At 41.3% G+C, this 20891-nt stretch overlaps 1 protein-coding gene across 1 annotated transcript in view; it reads right to left on the bottom strand.

Annotated features, from left to right (window-relative positions):
* HNMT (histamine N-methyltransferase) overlaps window positions 1-1518 on the bottom strand; it is a 36040-nt gene extending 34522 nt beyond the window's left edge. The window contains exon 1 of the mRNA XM_079710493.1: window positions 1242-1518. Coding sequence (XP_079566619.1) covers window positions 1242-1378 — 137 coding nt within the window. The 5' untranslated portion in view covers window positions 1379-1518. The remainder of the gene's footprint in view (window positions 1-1241) is intronic.
* Between the last annotated feature and the right edge of the window lie 19373 nt (window positions 1519-20891).

Raw genomic sequence — 20891 nt, 5'->3', positions numbered from 1 at the left:
CCAAGGATCTGCATAAGCCACAGACATGAACACAGTTGCTTAGTATTGCAAAAGAACTCAGAAATTAACTCATTACCTTTAATTTTAGAAATGAACAAAAAGACTCAAAGAAGTAAACTATAATTAGTTCCTAGATAAGAAATTGTATTTGCTGTCTGCTTTGATTTTTGCATTGTTATCCTATTACTTATTACTTATTAATATATGATATTCAAGTTAAAAAAAACATTTAAAAACTGAACCATGAAAAATAGAAGATAGAAAGGGAAATAAAATTCTATATACATCCAACAATGCCTTCTCTGGTCAGGTGGAGTTAACTGTCCTGGTGAAAGAATTACAGGCCTACAATAGAAAAATCCAGCAAAAGATAAAAATAATCAGTTTCCTTTGCTGATAGGAAACTTTCCTTTCCAGTTGCAAATTGGATCCCCAGCCATTTTTCCCAGTTTTCCATCATTATTTCCTGAAGCGCAGAGTAAGTTCCAGCAATGCACCCCCAGATAGGTGATTTGATTATCATTGCCATGTGAAATCTGTTGCTCTCATAATGCTTATCAGCTCTGGCACAAATTGAACACATTAATCACCAAAAAAAAAAAAAAAAAAAGGAGTCTGCGAGAAGGATAGACACTAGTGAGTTTCACTGATAATGGGAAAATGCTTTTTTAGGGCCACATTGCTAATATTAAGTTGAAAGTAAAAGACAATTTTTTTTTTTTTTTGGAGAGTGGTAACTATAATGGATAAGGAAAATGAATTTAAATGGGTATTAAGAGAATTGAGAGGTACCCACTCAATCCTCAGGGGTAAATAGTATTTGGTAATTATTTGATTCTAATGCAAAAATACTAGACTCCGTTGGGGATTTTTTTTTTTTTTTTTTTTTTTGAAAGTAAAATTTAGAGGAGGGCTGAAAAATCTGGGCTCAAAGATTGGGATCTTATCTTTTCCCAAAGGAATGTGGATTTGTGCCTTCAGATGGTTAACGCTTATCTCTGAGCAGCTGGAAATCCAGCACAAATCAGAGCCTTTGAACGTTTCAAGCAAGCGTCTAACTGAAATGCGGCAGGAGAAGGGGCACCGGAGGGTCGAGCGGGGCGGCTGTCAGTACCTCGTTCTTATCCCCGCGCCCAGCCTCCCGGGATGGCCTTGACCCATCTATCACTGCACAGAACGAGACCGAGGCTTGTCCCTGGGACAAAAACGGCCCTTTTTTTTTTTTTTTTTTTTTTGGTTACCTTGCTATTATGCCCGGCAGCTTCTCATCCATGAATTGCTTCATGCACTGATGCTCCGTGGAATTGTCGAGAAACCTCCGGAAAGATTCAACATATCTGCTGTGGTCAGAAAACAAGCTCTTCATGGAAGATGCCATGTTTGGTTTTCTGAGAAAGACAAGGAGGGAAGTGAGGTCTAACTTCTCTCTTCCTTCTCTTTCCTGTTCCTTCTTTTTATCTTCACCCTCACCAGTTTCTATCCAAAAAACCAAAAACCACAAAAAAGCCCTGCTTTGAATTTAACGTGCTGGAGAGGCTGGGTTTGCAAAGCTCGTTACTAAGTGACTATTTGTACAGGACTTTGCCCCTGAGACTTTAACCCCGGCACAGGCGTTTTAGAAGAAATGAGTAGTAAAGTAAAGCAAAGCAGTAAATCCACTGCTGAAACTTGTTTTAAAACTCTTGAAGTTAAGAAAGTCCTAAAAACAGACGACACTCAAATCACTTCCTGTTTTGGCAGCAGGGGCCAGCCGGTAAGTTCCCAGTGGGAAAGTGGCTGCTTTCAGCGCCAAAGGCAGCAAAGGCAGGAATAAACAGGCCAGCTCCAAGGTTACAAACCGCTTCCAGAAATCTACAGCTGCTGAATCTTTGACAAAAGATTGTCATCTGCCTCCAGGCTTTCTGTTAGGAGAGTTTCATGCCTTCACATCCCTAAACACTTGAACTTTAAACTCTGCTGCATTTCTTCATATGCTGATTGATTTGTTGTGATTCAGGAACAGAGCTATTAACTGAAAGGTCTGAGAAGCCTAGTTGGGAGGTGAAGATGGGGGAGAGGAGGAGGGGGCAGAGAAAGAAGTCTCAGGGAAGAATGCAGGACACTGGAATCCTTCAATCCATAGGAAGCCTTCCCTTAGTGCTTCTGAACGTGGGATCCTAGAAATGTAGGATTGGATGAGCCTTTGGAGGCCCAGTGGTGTCACCCATCAAAAGAGCCAAAGCGTTTGAGTGTCCACATGCTGGGCCTTTTACCTGGGAAATGGTCTTTAAGAAATCCACCCCTTATCCAACATGGGATGTTAATAATAGTATCCAAATCATGAAGGACTTATGAGAATTAAATTCATATACCTCTCTTAGAAATGTGTCTGCCTAAACCATTCTCTTCCTCTGATTCAGGTCCAAAGCTGCCCTCTAAGCATTCAGCACACTCCTCAACCCTCTTTAATAAACATCTCATGGTCTTACTACTCTTAGAGCCAGTGCTTTCATCCTAGGAGGAAATGGAAACTCTGGAAAGGCAGATTACTGTGGATGTACTGATAGTTTCTGACTCTGCCACTAATAAACTGTGTGAACTTGGCTGAAACATAAGTTTCAGTTTGCTCATCAGTAAAATGGGAAGAGTGAATTATATCTCACAGGTTGTAGTGAGAATTATATAAATAACATTTATAAAGTGCTTAGCACATTATTACTGCTTAATAACTGGCTCCTTCTGCAACAGTAAAACAACAAAAAAGCAGTGGTTTTATGTATGGACACTGAAAATTGAATTTTATATTATTTTCACATGTCACAAAACATTACTCTTCTTTGGATTTTTTTCAATCATTTAAAAATGTAAAAGTTATTCTTAGCTCGTGGGCTGCACAAAATCAAGTGCTGGCCTGGATTTGGCCCAGTGGTCCTGGTTGGTCGACCTCTAGGCCTCTATATATGTGCTACTTAACTCCCATCTCTATGCAAAGAGCCTCGCCTTCTTCATACTGACTCTCACAAGCTTTTAATTCTTATATTACAATTTTCCACCCTTCTCTTTAGAACTTAATCCAAATCATTCATTCATGTATTCATCTACTGAACAAATATTTAGTAAGGGTCTACTGTGTGCCATTCTGCTGAGAAGAAATAACCTTAACCTCTATCTTCCTACTAAAAACTACCTTTAACTAAAACTCAGTCTTCGCCTGAGGCCCTCACCTGCCTCACCTGTTCGCATGTCTTTCCCAACAATCTGCTCTTCATGTGTGACTCATTAAGGATTTCCTCTCCATTCTTGTTGCTTTCATGATACTGAGAGTCTCTCTCTTTTTTTTTTTTTCACCCACTTTCCTGCATTAGGAGTCACACTTTCAGCATGACTTGCACTTGACTAAATGCTGGTTTTAGCAATCACAACTACCTTTTAAAATTGTATTTAGAATATCCGTTTCATAATCCATAATGCATCTGGAATGTCCCTGGAGATTAAAACATCTAGCAGGCTGGTTGGAATGACTAAGTTTTCCCCTCTTTTTTGAAAATTGGGGCAAACAGTCCAGCACATCTATCATTTGCCATGACTTCTCAAAGGTTACTGGCCATAGCATCATTATTGATTTTAAAAATTATTTTAGTACATTGGGATACGATTCTTCTAGGCCTTGAAAGATTGTCAAGTTTAGAATTCTTAGATATTCTCTTACCTACTTTGGGCTTCTGTTCCCTGTTACCTACCACTTATTAGGTTGTTACTGTGTCAAAGTGCCTTCCATGAATTATCGCCTTTAATACTCCTAACCCTCTGAGGATGAAACTATTGATATCATCAAGCAAGACTCAGAGCAAATAAGTTGTACAAGATCGTATAACTCATGAGAGAAGAGTCTGGATCCAAATTCATGTTGTTGAGCTCCATGGACCATTTTTTTAAAATTACATCCTATTACCTCTCACCACTTTGTAGCTTTCCAACATAAGGATTATTTTCCATGGTAGAGAAGACTAGAACAAAGCAAAAGTGGAGTAGTTCTGTATTGATCCAATCACCTATTAATATAATACTATCTGTGCTAGGTCAAGAAGCAAAGGGTTTCCCTTGTTTATTCTTATTGCTCTTATATTCTTATTCCATTGCTTTATTCTTATTAGGCTTATGTGCTATTCCAAAAAAACAAACAAATGAACCAAAGATAAAAATATACATAAGCAGAATTCTAAGGACCCACTTTTATTGTACATAGCATTTTTTGGCTCTCTCATTCACCCTGGTATAAAGTCTTCTGAATACAGTTCTTATTGGACTGGCTTCTTATCCTTAGTAATATGCCCCATAGCATAGCATATATGTATATGACAATGGTAATGTTGTTAAATTATCATAATCAAATAGTTAGAAGAGTTCATTTTATTTTCTCTCAACAAGAAAAGAGAAGGAAGATGTTTTTATACAAATTGATTGGCTTACTTGGTGTGTTGGTTTGTTTGAAATTTAGCAAGTAGGTGACCACAGTAGTCTTGAAGGGAGGTTTGAAATCATAGTACATAAGATTTTAGAGCTCAATTAGACTGGCAATTTCAGGCAAATATAATAGATATCAGGAATCTTAGTTTCAACAGGACAGTTGGCTAAGTTTCTCATGAGTGTAGAAACAAGCCAAGAAGCAAGAGACCTGAGTGTTATACAAGCTTAGCCTCTTACTAACCAAACAACATTGGATAAACAACGTAAGTGCTCTAAGCTTCCTTCCCCCGCATCCATGTTATATGTAAATATGGGAAAAGAAGGTAGACTAGATGATCTTTAACATTCCTTGAAGTTCTGATTAGTCTTCATCTTTTAAAAAAATAAATTACTGTGAGCTTGTGAAACTGAAAATAGATAGATTCATACCTAAGAGAGCCACTGTATCCAAAGACTGTAGATAATTGATAACCTAAAGATAGTCTCTGGATAGGCAGCCCCTTGACTTTACATGAAATGTCATGGGCCATATTTTATCAATGTAAATTGCTTAAGCTCACATAGGTGATGATATGCCATATGTCTTGTTTTTAATGGCATAGTTGCTTCAATTGCACTTTATTGACATGCAGTTTATAATGGTTTTGTTTTAATTAACTTATAACAGAAAAAAAAGGCCCAAAATACCCAGAGAGGAAACAAACCAAACAAAATAACGCAGAAGAAATATTTGGGGAATCATTAGTTAAGAGGGAGAGGGGTGGATGAGTAGACGAATAATGTTAAAAGCTGTAGAAAACAGTGATATTCTAGAGATGTAAAGCTTATATGAAATGTTTAAGGGTGATTATGAGACAAGACAAGGAAGAAATAGTCTAAGAATTTAGTTCCTATTTAATAAGCCAAAAATTTAAAAAGTCACCTGCAAAAGTCTAGAATCCCTTGCAAAGATAGAGGTTGGTAAGTACTTAGAACCTGGGAAATTATCAGGAACTGGACAATTGTCAAAAAAAGAAAGAAAGAAAGAAAAGAGAGAGAGAGAGAGAGAAAGAAAAGAAAAACATAAAATAATACAATTCATCAGACAACCTTTGCCTGAGTCTGTGATACAGATCATCTCGGTTACTGACTCAGTGACCCTAAGGAGTCTCATGTTGAATTAGGGATCTGGTGAAGGTTAAGGGTTCATGTAAGAGAAACTTTTTTTTTTTTTTTTAAATACATGGACTCCCGTATTTTTTTTTAATTAATTAATTTATTTATTTTTGGCTGTGTTGGGTCTTCGTTTCTGTGTGAGGGCTTTCTCTAGTTGTGGCGAGCAGGGGCCACTCTTCATCGCGGTGCGCGGGCCTGTCACTATCGCGGCCTCTCCCGTCGTGGAGCACAGGCTCCGGATGCGCAGGCTCAGCGGCCATGGCTCATGGGCCCAGTTGCTCCGCGGCATGTGGGATCTTCCCAGAGCAGGGCTCAAACCCGTGTGCCCTCCATTGGCAGGCAGATTCTCAACCACTGCGCCACCAGGGAAGCCCCCTGGTGGTGGTTTTTAGCATCTGAAAACCTCAGGAAATATGCCTGATATACTATTATTTGGGCACTTCAGAAAGGAGCTACAGCAGAGGATATGAGGGAGGGGGTCTGTCCCAGGCAGACCCCATAGGGTCGTGCTTGGTTATGAGCATAGCTCCTAGGTCTGCCACTAAATATTATGACGTTAGGTAGGTTATTTATGTTCCCTGAGCCTTATTTTCTTGTCTGTGAAATAGGAATCATCACATCTACCTCATAATACTTTTGTGAGGATTACATGAAATACTGTGTAAAAGTGTTCGGCATAGGGTCTAACACATAGTACTCTCTCTGGTGTGAGACAGGCCTCTCTAACCCTCATGGCCTTCATTTATAGGATGAGGACAATCATGAGATTCAAGTCCAAATGGCAGAATCCATGTCAAGTGGTCCAGAGGGCATTTTTCATAGTGGGAACGAATTGTAAAGGTACTGGGAGAGCTGAAAGGGCCAACCAAGAAACACGGTGAGGCAACCCACCAGGAAGCTCCTACCACCTGTAGGGCTGTTAACCAAACCCCTGGAGCCTGGGCTACACAGTAAGAGCCAGAACAATGGAGGGGACTTAGCCGCTCTTGGAGATGCTCACTGAAACCCAAGGAAATGGGCAGAAATGTCCAGTGTCTCTCCTCTTCCTACCTTCTCATCTTTGTCACTTTCCCTCTTTACTAAAACTAACTGAAAACCAGTTGGCAAGAAAGCTCGGGTGATGTAACTTGCAGGGTTCAGCCCCCTCAGTATGGCACGGAGCAGGGGAAAAACCAGAAGCGGCTCTGACAAAAAATAGGCAAAAACCAGCACAAGTGCCTACTGGATTAACTTGTTGTGAGAGTTAAATTTTTAAAAAAAGTATAAAACGAAACACCTAGAACATATTAAATGCTCAATGAAAATCAACTATACTTCAATAAAATATTTTTTAAATGCTCAATGAATGCCAGATAATCACAGTAAAATAGTGAAAACAAAAGCTGTTTTCATTGTATGATGCTATTTTTGTAGTTATTATGGTATTATCATATATGTTATATATTATGATGTTATTATAGTTATTATGATAGCTGCAGGGTCAAAGGAAGGCTGACATTTATAAAATCTTAAAAATGAGGAGCTGAGATATGATCATTAATTCGCTCAGGTCATCAGGAAGATTGGCTTTGTTTTAGGAGGGGGGTATTTGGTTGGTGTTTCTTGGGAATCTGTCAGGGTTCAGTAAGCTCATCACAACAGCCATCAGTGGGCACGGGGGGCCGCTCTAACCTCTGAACGTTTCAGAGCCGGCCAGGAGCAGGGTCGGGTAAGTCCCCTCTTCTCTCTGCAGAGGGGGTTAGTAAGCAGAGCAGCCTGTGACTCCTGGTTCTACTTCTTGCCACTCTACTTACTAACTCCATGTGTGACTTTGAGCAAGAATTTAAATCAGTTGGCCTTGAGTTTCTTCAAATGTAAAGCACTAGATTCCATCATCCATTTCCAGTTCTAAAATTCTAAGATTACTTGTTATGATAAACCTGTTTTTCAGAGCCAGTGGCTAGGATTTCAGGTAGGAAAACAGGATGCCACTTCTCAGAAATGTATGCCTCATTCTCTGACTCTTTGGTGTTCCTCCTTCGCTAAATTCAAAGCTATTTTCCATTTTTAAGCATAAATGATATCATCATAATGCACTAATTATTTGGTAAACATAAGGAGAGTATAGTAATTACCCATATGCTCTCAGGCAGTAGAAAATAATTAAGATCTGTTTATCAGTATGGCTACTTAAAAGCATAAAGCATGTATATATATCAAAGTCTGTTTTTATTATTTCTTATATAGGCCTCTAAGAGTTCTTGATACCTGCAGGACCTGAAGAACCAACTCTTTTCCCAGGATGTTCTGTAATCAGACATTAGACATGGAGTGTTAGCCAGTTTCAGTAGCTAGAGGATGGTCTCCCATAAACACAATTGCTGTTACATTTCAGAGTTATCAATTCTGAATGCATTTTGTGCAGTCAAGTGAAATTTGCAGTCAATAAACACATGATTTAAGGAAGCAGCATTGAGTGTACAAAGTGCATATGAAATCTCTCTGTTCTGCTAGTCCAAAGAAATACTTCCACCTGAAGCAGTTCTAGCAGTAGCGAAATGCATATTGGGTCACAGATGGTGAGAGTATGTGGAATTAACTCAGTTAATTTTGAAAGTTTGCTTTGGGGAATTCTGAATACATGTGTGGGCTACCTTGCCTGTGAAACATCATATCACTCCCTCCTACCCCCCAAAAAAGATCACAGAGTGACTTTTGCCTTCCACAAATGCCTGCTCTATTTTATAGTCTGCCTATAGTTTGGATGCCAGAGGAAACACTGGTTGGAATTCCAAAGTTGATGAAAACTTTTCACAGTATTTGGTCTTTCGCTGGGCAGATAAACACCGAAAAGCTCATCTGTTTTTCATAATATTACTGCTAGAATCATTTTCTTAAGGTTCATTTTATCACCTTTTTATCTCCAGTCAGGATAAGAAGTGAATGCATACTGGAATTTAATTTGTGTAGGGAATTCATTTTGTTTAATTTGGTTTTAAAATACTAGCTGTAATCCAGTATTGAGAAGAGATAGCTTACACTCCTTAATAGCCTTATCCAGAGAGATTTTCATAGTGAAAATGGAGGGAGAGGGGGAGATAGATATTCATGATATTCAAACAAATAATTTTAGAAAAACCCATGGAATGAACCAAAATTATGTATAAAGACTCAAATTGGAATTAGAATTCAAAGCAAGGTCTTGGTGAATATGGGGCCCTGCACACTGCTGCTAGATGGCAGACAGAGGGAAGAATAAATGAGCTCTAGCTTTTGAGAAACTTAATTAAAAGTTGTATCAAACCTGGGATTCTCCTGAAAGAATTTGTACTTTCTTTAATAAAGGCTGTTTCTCATTGAGAAGCAATTCTAATTTTATACCACGCTTGCAATTCTATGCTGAAAATGGCCCTTCTATGAGATCTTGTTCATTTTTGCAAAAACAGTATATCGCCACCCCCAGGACCTTCCCCTGGCACCCAGACAGGAGAGCATTTGCCAAAACAATGATAGGAATGCTTGGAAGATAATAGTTCTTCTCTGAACTTTATTGCTGTGAGCTGCAGTACAACCAAAAATCCAGACCAAGGGCAATGCCAAGATAAAAAGGAAACCACATTTACCATCCAGATGAGAAATTTTCATTTCCACATTTAAAATTCTGGTAGAGCCAGAGAACAGATGGGTGATGGCCAGGGGTTAAAGGTCAGGGGGAGGGTTTACGTCACCCGAAGAAACAACAAGAGAGAGTATTTTTGGAGTTAATGGGACTATTCCATAGTCTGAGCGTGGTCGTGGCATTTGTCAAGACGTCTAGAACTGTACGCCCAAAATGAGGACATTTTACCATATGTAAATTTAAAAAAAAATAAACAAGCAAACGTTAGCAACTTTGACATTTTTAAAAAGTGTGTCAGTTTAGCTTTCTGTTACATAAGTCCATCAATAGACTTGACATCTTACTGGTACTTCTCCGCCTCCCTAATTACGATTTCAAAGGCACCCTCCCTCCCACCTCTCCTCAGTTTCCCCTCTTCCTCAGGGCTTGCTATGATTTCCTGATTTCTCTTCTTTTGCAAAAAAACCTTTGAGAACCAAGGCATCGAATTAATGATGATGAAAAGAATTCAGACCTGGGATAGAGCATCAGGGGAGAAAATGTGGTGAGGGAAAAGCTTCGCACAGAAAGTTGGTGGGGAGGCGAGGGGTTCCTTTTTCTGCAGGACCTCTGAAAGTGGGGGACTAGGGAAAGAATGACGAGAAGGATAGAATAATCCTACCTTTTTGTAAAGTGTGTTATAGTTTTTGATAATCTTAAACGAGCTCCTATAATATTGCATCTGTCTGCTCGTGTAGGTAGAGTTCATTGCCCTCCCATTTTACAGATGAGAAAACAGGGCTTGTATGTGAAAAAGCTTGTATGTGAGCTAGGAGTCCTGTGCTGAATGAAATGAAAACATACAACATGAGAGTTGTGAGTTTCAGTTTTATTTGGATACTATAGTCCCAGGAGACAATTTCTCAGGTACCTCTGAGGAACTGCTCTGAAGAGGTAGGGGGAGAGACCAAAATATATACGCGATTTTGGCGAAGGGGTATGTGCAATCAAGCAAACATCTTGGTAGAAGATCACTGCTAGTCACATATCTCAGTTAAATGAATTTAGTGCTTCTCTAAGTATGGGAAGATGCAAGAACCTAGGTTCATAAAAAATGTCTCCTGAAGTATTTCTAGCTGTCTAAGGGCTTGTTTTGCTTGTTTTCCCAGAGCACAGACTGCCTCATCCTGATCTTCACCCTGGATTCCTTTCAGGGTATATTGTAGGTCAGTGACTGTAGTGGCTAATGACTTGATTCATGTAGGACTGGATGGCGGACAACATTCTTTGTTTTACATCTGGTTCTAAGCACTGGCTTCAATCTAGAGCCCCATGTAGCCTCTGCCCAAATGCTATGAGTCCAGAGCCACTGACAGGGATGTCACCTCCAGTGAAATCCTTCTGGACAGTGGTCAAAGGGTGTGGGTGGGAATGAGTCCGCAGTCTCCACTTTGGGTACATCTTTTAGTGATGATGTTGCAGCCAATGCTGTGTTGATGGGTTTGCTGTTACTATTTTAATTTGGTCTAGAAAAGCCATAGAAATAGGTAGCTCAGGCTGGGGGACAGTGTTCTCTCAGTCAAAGGCCATCTGCACAACAGGCAGCATCAATTTGAAAATCCAAACCCAGAAAAGAGTGCCTGAGATCTCATCTCCCATGTGGTATAGGAGAGGGATTTGACCAATTGAAAGAGTGTGTCAGGCAGGTTTTCCCTCATGAGGCAGGAAGTAATTAACTAGAGATTAATATCTTTGTTTATGCTGTGCCTTGTTCCACAAACTATTTGAGAAGGCTAGCTAGGAAATCCCAGATCTAGTCCTGTTAAGCAAACAAAGTTCAAGGAAGATGGGCCCCAGCACTTCTTGAGAAATTTCCTCAAGAGGCTTTGGTTTGCCCAAATGTTGTGTGTTTTGCTGTCTGTAATGGATTCAGTATTTCTCAATATATTTCACAGTATAAATAGGAAACCGGTTGAGCAAATGCCTATCTGATTGTCTAATCTCTTTTTAAACAGAGGAAAAGAATTTGCCTTTGACTTAAAAACTTGGAAGAGAGTTGGTGGCTCTATTTCAAAGCTGATCTGGCCACATTAACTCACACCTGAAAGTCATTTCATCAGAGGGACAATCCCTGACCCCCCCACCCCCCTTTCCAATCCCCTTCCTGGCCTCCTCCAACCTGTTATTCTCCAATATAACTTAGATCTTTCCCTTCAAAGGAAAAGCTCGAAGATCCCTTAGATCTTCATTAGGCTGAAATACCAGAAGGGCCAGGAACTGTGTGTTTGAGCCATAGGTGGATCTCTGTGTATTCCTAGTGCCTCTCACAGTCCTTGGCACATGAGGTAGGTTAGATTAATAAACGGAGCACACTGCTTTGGAGTGCCTATAACTATGGGCCAGAAAAGCTGGGCTGCCTTCCCTTTATAAGCAGAGGAAGACTTTTCCTCCCTCCCTTTCATTCCTCCCTTTACATGGTGGGAAAAATGTGTCTCATGTCAGACGATTCTGGATACATGGGCAGCCCCCCAGGGGTGCATGCAACCGTGGGAGAATATAAGACCACTCTTCTACCTTCAAGGTCTCTTCTTGTGAAGGTTGGACAGGCTAGAAGGCAAAAATTAGGATGATTATTGCTGGGGTTTGCTCCATTTTGGTGTGAGAAACTCAGTTCCTTAAAATGTAAAATGTGCAAAAACTTGTGGAACGAGCACTGGACTTGCTGTATTGAAATCCTAAAAATAGAGCTGGAACTACTTTAGAAACCATCATGGCTGTTGGTTTTCAACCCTCACTGTGTGTTAGAATTGTTACCGAAAGCTTGGCCTCTCTGTACACAGGTGCCGAATCAAATCCTAGAGACAGAGTTTTGGGTGAAGTAGAAAAGGATAGCTTTATTGCTTTGCCAGGCAAACGGGGACACACTGGGCTTCTGCCTCGAGAAACTATGTGTCCCAACCCCAGAGGATTTGATGATGGGTTCATAACAGTGGTTCAGGGTAGGGTCTCTGACAAGATTAGGGTCTATGTAGGGCTTACACTCTCTTTATCTCATCTTGATGAGCTTCTCTGGTCCCTTTAATCTTGCCTCAGGTGGTCGTTGGCTGTTCTTCCCCTGATTAGCAACTGTTTGATAATCTGCCCTTTGGAACTCAGGGAAGGTCATGGAGGCTGGAGTCTTGCCTACAAGAAATGGTGGACAGAAGTGCTTCCGTGCCTGGGAGCCACACAGGGCCCCACTTGGTTTCAGAATCCCCAGTAGAGACAGAAATAAATGTATGGATGCCTGGGCCCCATGTTTAGGGATTCAGATTCATTTGGTCTCCTTGGTATTTTGTCATTTAATTTGTCCTCAAAGCCCTCCCCACCCCCCTCCCCTCCCACCAGGTGATTGGCTGTGCAGCCAGGTTTGAGAATGATGCCTGTGAACCAAAGATTTGAGATACTCTGGTCACCTGCTTTGGCTGCCCAGTAGCACCTGATCCCGGGCTCTGTGTTCGGGGAATTCCCCACCTCCTGAGTTGTGGTGGTGGCAGCACCTTTTCCCAGGTCCCCAGCCTCCCTTGCAGCTAGAAGGTCATGAGGGCCTGAGAGTGAAACTCTTTCAATCAGACACACCAGCCTTGGATTTTGGGAATGGGAATTGGAGATCCCAGGACTCTAAGGTCACAGCAGGTCTCTCTGCTGGCAGTGGCTGTGACATCAAGAATGAATTTCTTGTGCAACAGTGGAAGCAGGTCCATCCCAGCATCAGTTGCTGCATCAGCAGTATCCTTATCGCATCAATTCTGGCTTGTTTCTGGCAAGCAGCCCTCAGATCCACTTCTCTAGGCCTCCCTGTGAGAGAATCAAAACCCTTCAGAATATTCAAGTAAATAAATGCCTTTTCTGCCCAGATCAGCTAGACTCAGGTTCTGTTGCTTGTAAAGCGGGATCTTGAATACTGCAAATGCTTTTTTTTTTTTTTTTCCTGACTATATTTCTTGGAATCTTGTGGTTCTGTGTGTACCCCAGGAACAATGTGGAGAAGACAAAGTAAGCCAAGCCTGCATTTCTCTGGGTTCACTGTCCCCTTCAACCAGAGCAGTTCCATTTAATATTTTCTTATGAAAAAGGGTTTCTACTGCCAAGAAAAAAGTTTGGAACCCACATTTGGGTAGCAGGGAAGACGTTCTTTAGTCTCTACCAAATTCCATTAATTTTTCTGGACTTTCCCTGAATACCAAGACAGAGCTGTTCTTCCAGACTTGGGTGAAATATTCTAGTGGTGAAGTAAGCCAAAGTGGCCACCTGTTCCTTTTCCAACTTCAAAGTTTGTCCAGCTTATACTTTAACTGGCGGTCTGGAGACCCAGTGGAGATCATATTTCTTAGCCATGTCACCATGGAAAAATACCTTATTTCCACTAAAATTACATTCCCCTTTTGGTAAAATAGAACAACTAATACTCTTCTGTCAACTTCATATGAGACCTGTATGGCTCAAATGATATAATAACTTCAAATAATATAATAAGTAAAGATATCTTATGCACTTATAAACTATTCTATGCATGCAAGATGAAATTATTATTACCATTACTGTCAGCATGAAATCTTAAATCAGTTGGTGAGTTTATTTCCTGGATGTGAGTGAACTAAACTAGTTAACCCAAATGGAAGAAAAAGCTGGTTCATGTCACAGAAAGATGTATAGTGTTCTACTGTGGGTCTGTGGTTAAATTCTGAGGTGACACTGACATTTACAATATACGATCTTTATACTTAAAGGGCCTATAGGCTCTGAATGACTTATTTGCTTTTGGTATATTACTTGCAGAGAGAGCTAGCAGTAATACAAATGGTTGAAAGACAGTATCCCTTATATTTTCATTTATATAAATTTGTATATTTATAATTATATACAAATGTCAATCAAAGAACAAATTTTATTAAGCACCTTCAAAGTATAGCACAGTGTGATTCTATGTTTATATAAAGGCAAGGTTAGGAACGAAATTGGGTCATTTGTAGAGACATGGATGAATCTAGAGACTGTCACACAGAGTGAAGTAAGTCAGAAAGAGAAAACCAAATATCGTATATCAACGCATATATGTGGAACCTAGAAAATGGTACAGATGAACCGGTTTGCAGGGCAGAAACTGAGACACAGATGTAGAGAACAAATGTATAGATACCAGGGGGGGAAAGTGGCGGGGGTTGGTGGTGGTGTGATGAACTGGGCAATTGGGATTGGCATGTATACACCGATGTGTATAAAATGGATAACTAATAAGAAACTGCTGTATAAAAAAATAAATAAAATAAAATTCAAAAAAGAAATAAAGGCAAGGTTATATAAAGGCAAGGGTTGTTAGAACTCTGGTTATTAGTCTGAAGTGCTTGGATTCTGCTCAGTAGTTAAGAAGCCATTGGAAGTATGTGAGAAGATTCAGACGACAACAGCACCATTTTAGTAAGAATAAAGATTAATTGGATAATGATTAAGGCCTTAGAAGGGTGAAATATAATTCAGATTTCCTAACTTGAGAAATTGAGAGCATGGCATCGCCCCTAAAAAAGAAATATCTGGCTTGGTGTTTTAGATGAACCTTTAGAATGTGTAAAAGTCTTTAAATATGGCCAGAATGAAAAGAAGAACAATGAGTGCAGAGTATTCTTGGTTTGCATCCACCTTGAACAACCACTGCCACCTGGTGGCTTGTGACCCTGTTTCCACCGAAAGAAGAAATCTTGTTGATTCTTGATCCTGTGGACCTAAGCAGGGTTGGCGCAGAATAGAAAGAACACTGAGCTGGTATACCAGAGATCTAAGTTTTTGGAGCACTAGGATTAAGAGCCATGTCACCTTGTGCAACATTATAACATGTCTAGTCTGTAAAGGTTCTCCAGCCATAAATATCTATACTTTAATGATTTCTTATGAAACTCACAGGCAGAGCTGGAATCCAGCAAGGTTTCTGATAGCAGTAGATGTGAATTAAAACTGCAAATCCCATCACATATGTTCGAATTACTCCCTTCTGTTTCCTTTTGATTCAGTAAGCCTCAGATCTCTCTTAAATTACTGAGTAATAGAAGACATAAGAACCACAGTAGTTTAGGAAAGAAGTAACACGTGGACAAAGTCACAGTGAGAAAGACAGTGAAAATGAGCAGCCATTTCAAGGAATAAGTTAACAATTGAACTTTACTGAAGTAATATCATAGTATAGGTGCATAGCTGCTGATAATCTTGATTTCTGAGAGTGAATATTTACTCTCAGGGCCAACATTCCATCACCCGTAACTCCTTATCATTTTCCAAAAATAACCGGGCATTTTAAGATTTCTTGGCACCTTTCTTAATGCCTCCTGCTGCTTGGAAATTCCACCCTACTGTCTACACATTTCTTTCAGAAACTTCTTGTTCAAAGGCTTTCCTCATCCTGGAAAGCCTTCTAAAACCTTTCCCAAGCAGAGACAACACTTCTTCCCTCTGTGACATCACTGATTGCATTTTGTTTTCATCTTTTTTTTTTTTTTTTTTTTTTTTTTTTTTTTTTTGCGGTATGTGGGCCTCTCACTGTTGTGGCCTCTCCCATTGCGGAGCACAGGTTCCGGACGCACAGGCCCAGCGGCCATGGCTCACGGGCCCAGCCGCTCCGCGGCATGTGGGATCTTCCCAGACCGGGGCACGAACCCGTTTCCCCTGCATCGGCAGGCGGACTCTCAACCACTGCGCCACCAGGGAAGCCCTTGTTTTCATCTTAATATGTTCTTATCAACTCCTCATTATACTTCTATCAAAGCAATGTATATTAGATCAGTTTAAATGCATATCAGTGTCACCATACTTTGACCTTCTTCAGATCAGACACTTTGTCTTTCAGTTCTATATTCCACATACTCTTTTGGTTGACAGCTGCTAGAATAGATAACACCCCTCTCACATCCCAGGAGGATAATTCTGGGGAGAAATTTGATAAGCCTATGATAGACCTGGATACCACTTTCTATGAGGGTTAGGGAATGAAGACAGTTTATGTAAACACCTACATGCTTGCACCCAAGGACCTGAGCTTCTAAATACTTTTTTAAGGGCTCACTCAGGATGCATATAGGGAGATTTTGCCAGCAAGTAGATTTTATCATGGAGGTTTACCAAATTTTGGCTTTTTTTTTTTTTTTAAACCAAAGATCCTTTTACTGACAATATGTAGACATAGTTTCTGGGGCTCTTCCATTTCTCTAGAGAGGACCTCTCTGCCTTTGCCCAGGGGTATAGCTCCTGACTGCCAGTCAGTGCTCTGGAAGCAAGACAAGAGAGAATGTCCAGGAAACCTAAGGTTAAATATGCAGAACATGGAGGAAACAGAGATCATCAGAGAGAAGAAACAAGATTAAAAAGCAAAATAATGCTATCGTTAACAATCTCAGATAAGAGAAGCTAATATATCCATAAGGCTAAGGTGCTATAAAAAATGAAATTAAATATACAATGGCCAAGATAAATGCAATAGAAAGGTTAGAAGATAAAATTAAGGCTAACTCCTCAAAGATAGAGCAAAAAGGGAAAAAGAAGTAGAAGAAGGAGGCAGAAGAGGTAGAACCAGAGAAATGACATCATGAGAAAGATTTGATGGGAGGGGGCCATGAGCCAAGGAATGCAGGCAGCCTCCAGAAGCTGGAAAAGGCAAGAAGATGGACTCTCCCCTAGGTCCTCCAGAAAGCAAGGCAGCCTGGTCAACACCTTGATTTTAGCCCAGTGAGATGCATTTTGGACTTCTGGCCTCCAAAGCTAGGAGATAAAAAAATCCATGTTGGGGCTTCCCTGGTGGCGCAGTGGTTGAGAGTCCGCCTGCCGATGCAGGGGACCACGGGTTCGTGCCCCGATCCAGGAAGATCCCACATGCCGCGGAGCGGCTGGGCCCGTGAGCCATGGCTGCTGAGCCTGGGCATCCGGAGCCTGTGCTCCGCAATGGGAGAGGCCACAGCAGTGAGAGGCCTGCATACCGAAAAAAAAAAAAAAAATCCATGTTGTTTTAAACCCCTAAGTTTGTAGTAATTTGTTATAGCAGCAATAGAAAACTAAAAAAGACCATATTGCATTTGTTATTTATTCCTTTCCTTGGTTGCTTTACGACACTGACCCCAGTCCTGCTGTCCTTGTCCATAATCCTTGATACCCAGAAGTCCATCCTTCCCACAGGATATGGTCTCTGCTTTGCTAGAACACCCAGCAACCTGTACTCACTGCACTTGGACCAGTCCTAACTCCTCGTTGGCTTTGAAACCCAGTACTGCAGAGTGTCACTGAGTTAGCTCAGACTCTGGCTGTCCTCACTCACGCCCACCCTAAGCCCCTAATGAAAAGAGCATCGACAAGGATAACAAACCCCCTGGGATTCTTTGGCATCATCACATGGACAAAGAGGGTTCCATCCTGTGTCTTCTTTTCCCCTCTCAGGGCTCAAATGCACTTATATGACTGCTTTCAACACATGGATGAGTCTTAGTTGTCTTGACTGAACTCTCCATGCATGGTTTTTAAGCAAAAATGCCTTTAATTACCCAGCTCATCTCTGACTGAATCCTTCATGTCAGTCAGAAAAACTATCCTACTGGGATCTAGCTCTTGGCAATCCACAAATAATCATTAAGTTGAGTGTTTCTTTTAGAGTTGCAAAGGATTGCAAAGACTGCTGAAAACTGGGATCCTTAGCCAGAGATCTAAGGGGAAAAGAGTCAGTGAGCCTATCAAGAGCATAAATAATGACTGAGAGATCCCAAAGAGGACTGCTTAGTGAAAAGGGCCATTAGTAGTGGGGGAGCCACCAGGAATGGCAGGAGAGATCCCACAGAAGCAGAAATCTTCAAGAGAGGCCGAGCTCATTTGAGTTCGGAACCTAAGTCATACGCCAAGTGCCTGGCTTGATAACATTTTGCCCCAATTACCCTTTTCCTTCTGACCTCAGACTAAAATCTAATTATAGTCGGCACGAAAGAGGTCTGGTGGGAGTTGAGTACCCACAACCTCTCTCCCGTCTCTTTTATAGAGGGCTAAGAGGGGGCCTGCAAATGTGAACAGAACTAGCAGCCAGGATCTCGCATCAGGCTAGCAGAACCTCATTGTAAGAGACAACCAAAGTGTCAGGGATAGAGAACAGATTCTCCTGTCGTCTGTGATTCTCCAAGGTTGTTTTTATTAAAATGGAAATATCCAAGGCTTTATGCGGGGCTGACATGTCGATGAAAGAGCTGCCTCACCAGCAGCTGAGCTATAATTGTCTTCTCTTATTCCTGAACTCAGCACTTGGCTGTTCATTCATGAACAGCACACTCATGAGCATAGCATTTCCAAACCGTTGGTTGCTAAGCAGTTTCTCAGCAAACACCGTGTTGCCTGCATTAGTATCGCCGCTCCTTGACGTCATGGACTTCTAATTATAATTTTATTCCTTTTTCATTTCGCACATTAGTGTTGAACTTCTAGTGTAATAAGCCACTTTATGAGCTGTTGTGGAGGATATAGAGATAAATAAGACGGAATCAATGCCTCCAGGTACTGAAAGCTGGCAGCTGGGCTGACCCCCAGAAGAAACATAGAGCGGGTGGCCACCACCTTGGAGTTAGAATACAAAGCCCAGATTACATCCCTGTACCCTAAGCCTTCTATTTTTACTATCAACAATTTTTTCTTAATGATTTTAGTTGTAAAATAGATTTAAGAAAAGTTGGGGCGCTGTATATTTTAAATATGTGCACCTTATCGTCAATTATATCTCAATAAATCTGCAAAAAGTGAAAAGAAGAGAAACGTTTAGGCGCTGAGATTAGATTCTATTGGATGCTCATAATCACCTTACTGAGGAAAATGATATACTTTCCCATTATATGTAAGCTGCATTCCCCAAGTTTCTATGAAACTGGCACAGATGAGGTCAAATCATTGGCTGTAACCTAAGTTTTACTTGATTTTGCCAACATTCGTCAATGAAGGACTTCCAGGAACATGTGTGTTTTGAGTCAAACAAAGCATCGTTCATGCAAAATGAACTCAAGCCTGTCCACTCCTGGTCGGCTCACACCACTGGCCTAGCAAAGCCTACACTGCTTTGGGGATCCCTGCTCTGCAAAGATGAGGAAATTTGGGCTCTGAGTCAGTGAGTTGTGTGAGGGCACACGCTTGTAAAAGACAGACCCGGACGGACCGTACTTTGCGCTCGAACTCCAAGTGCAGTATCTTCTCTCTGCGTTAGAGCTGATCAATCTCTTGTCAAAAGGCGGAGCCCTCACATATGATCCCAGTCTTGTCTATTACTACAGACTTTCACAATCGCACAGATTAGTTTCCTTTGGCAGATAAACTGGAATTGCAGTAATTGCCAGGCTACGAATGTAGGTTGCGGCCGAGGAGTCACGTCCTGAAAGAGACCTCATGAAACTAAAGGGCAGGTGTCCCTGAGGACAGTGAACCACAGGGACTCCATGTGCAGACCTGAGGAAGCGTCAGTGCCAAGTCCAGGCCTCGCTCTTCGTCTAGGCTGAGCATAGTTTAGATGATACCATGTACCTAACATCTAGTACGATCTAGCAGCTAGACTGCACACTTTATCACTAAGCAGAAATCCCTATAAGCATTCACCTATTGCCCATTCTATGCCAAATGTATACACCATGGTTTGCTGACTTTCATCTATTTATACAATCTTCTCAAAAGTCCTGACGGTCCTTTGGGACAGAGAATGCCTCTCGCTTCTTGTACTCCCTTACTACCCTGCTAGCAATGCACGAGTAATAGATTTTGTTGTTTCAAATGCCAAAGGGAGTGGAAATTCAACCAGTGTTACCCAAATTAATCTTCCTTGAACGGGGCCAGTGCCCTTCCTTGGGATGCAAATCCCATGTACCCCTGCAAATCCTGTGAACAACTCTGCAGTCATTGATGTGGTCATTTCTGGCTTCCCTCCCCCTTTTTGAACATCAGTGGCTGCATTTGCTTTTTCTTTTATTTTTGCAAGATTAAGGAAGCCAAACCCTCAGCTTCTTGGAGAAAGTGCTCATCTAGTGCAGCTCACATATCTCTTCTTGAAAGGCCAGGTCCTCAGAAAGGTGAGCACTTGACTTTTCCTAAAGCAGTGAACATTTTGTCTCCCTTCCTTTAGACAAGCACTGAGTCATGTATTATTGCTGCTTGAGGCCCCAGCCTGTTCACTCTTAGCTCCTTCATCCTCTCTCACCTTCAGGCTTGAGCTCCAGACTATTCAGGGATTCTAACTGCATCACCCCTCTTCCTCTTGACATTTCTCTGAGCTTCAAGTACTCAGGGAAGATTCTGTTTCTCTGTGTTTACCAACTGCATTGGTGTGGACAGAAGGGTACATCCCACACACCATTTGCAGCAACTGTTTCTTAGGATCAGTCATTTTAAAGCAATACACCTCCTCAGTCTCTTAAATATGTCACGGCAGGAACTGCTGCGCCCTTTCCCCATCTTCTCCATCATGCATATGTCAGACATGCCTTAGGTCTGCTGGGCATCTGCTCTTCACCAGTGGACCCCTCTCCACCCCCAGGCCCTTGGTAAAGTCCTCTGAGGAGTGACTTATGGAAAACACAGAAGCCTACAGGGAATATAATCCAAAATGTTTTAGTTCCCAGCTTGGCAAAAAATAGGTAGGGAATTAACTGAAGGTTTGCCTACTGCAGGCTCTGTTCATAAGCATAAT

Source organism: Hyperoodon ampullatus, assembly GCF_949752795.1.
Source record: "Hyperoodon ampullatus genome assembly, chromosome: 8".
Classification (NCBI taxonomy): domain Eukaryota; kingdom Metazoa; phylum Chordata; class Mammalia; order Artiodactyla; family Ziphiidae; genus Hyperoodon; species Hyperoodon ampullatus.
This window is presented reverse-complemented; position numbering and strand designations above follow the sequence as displayed.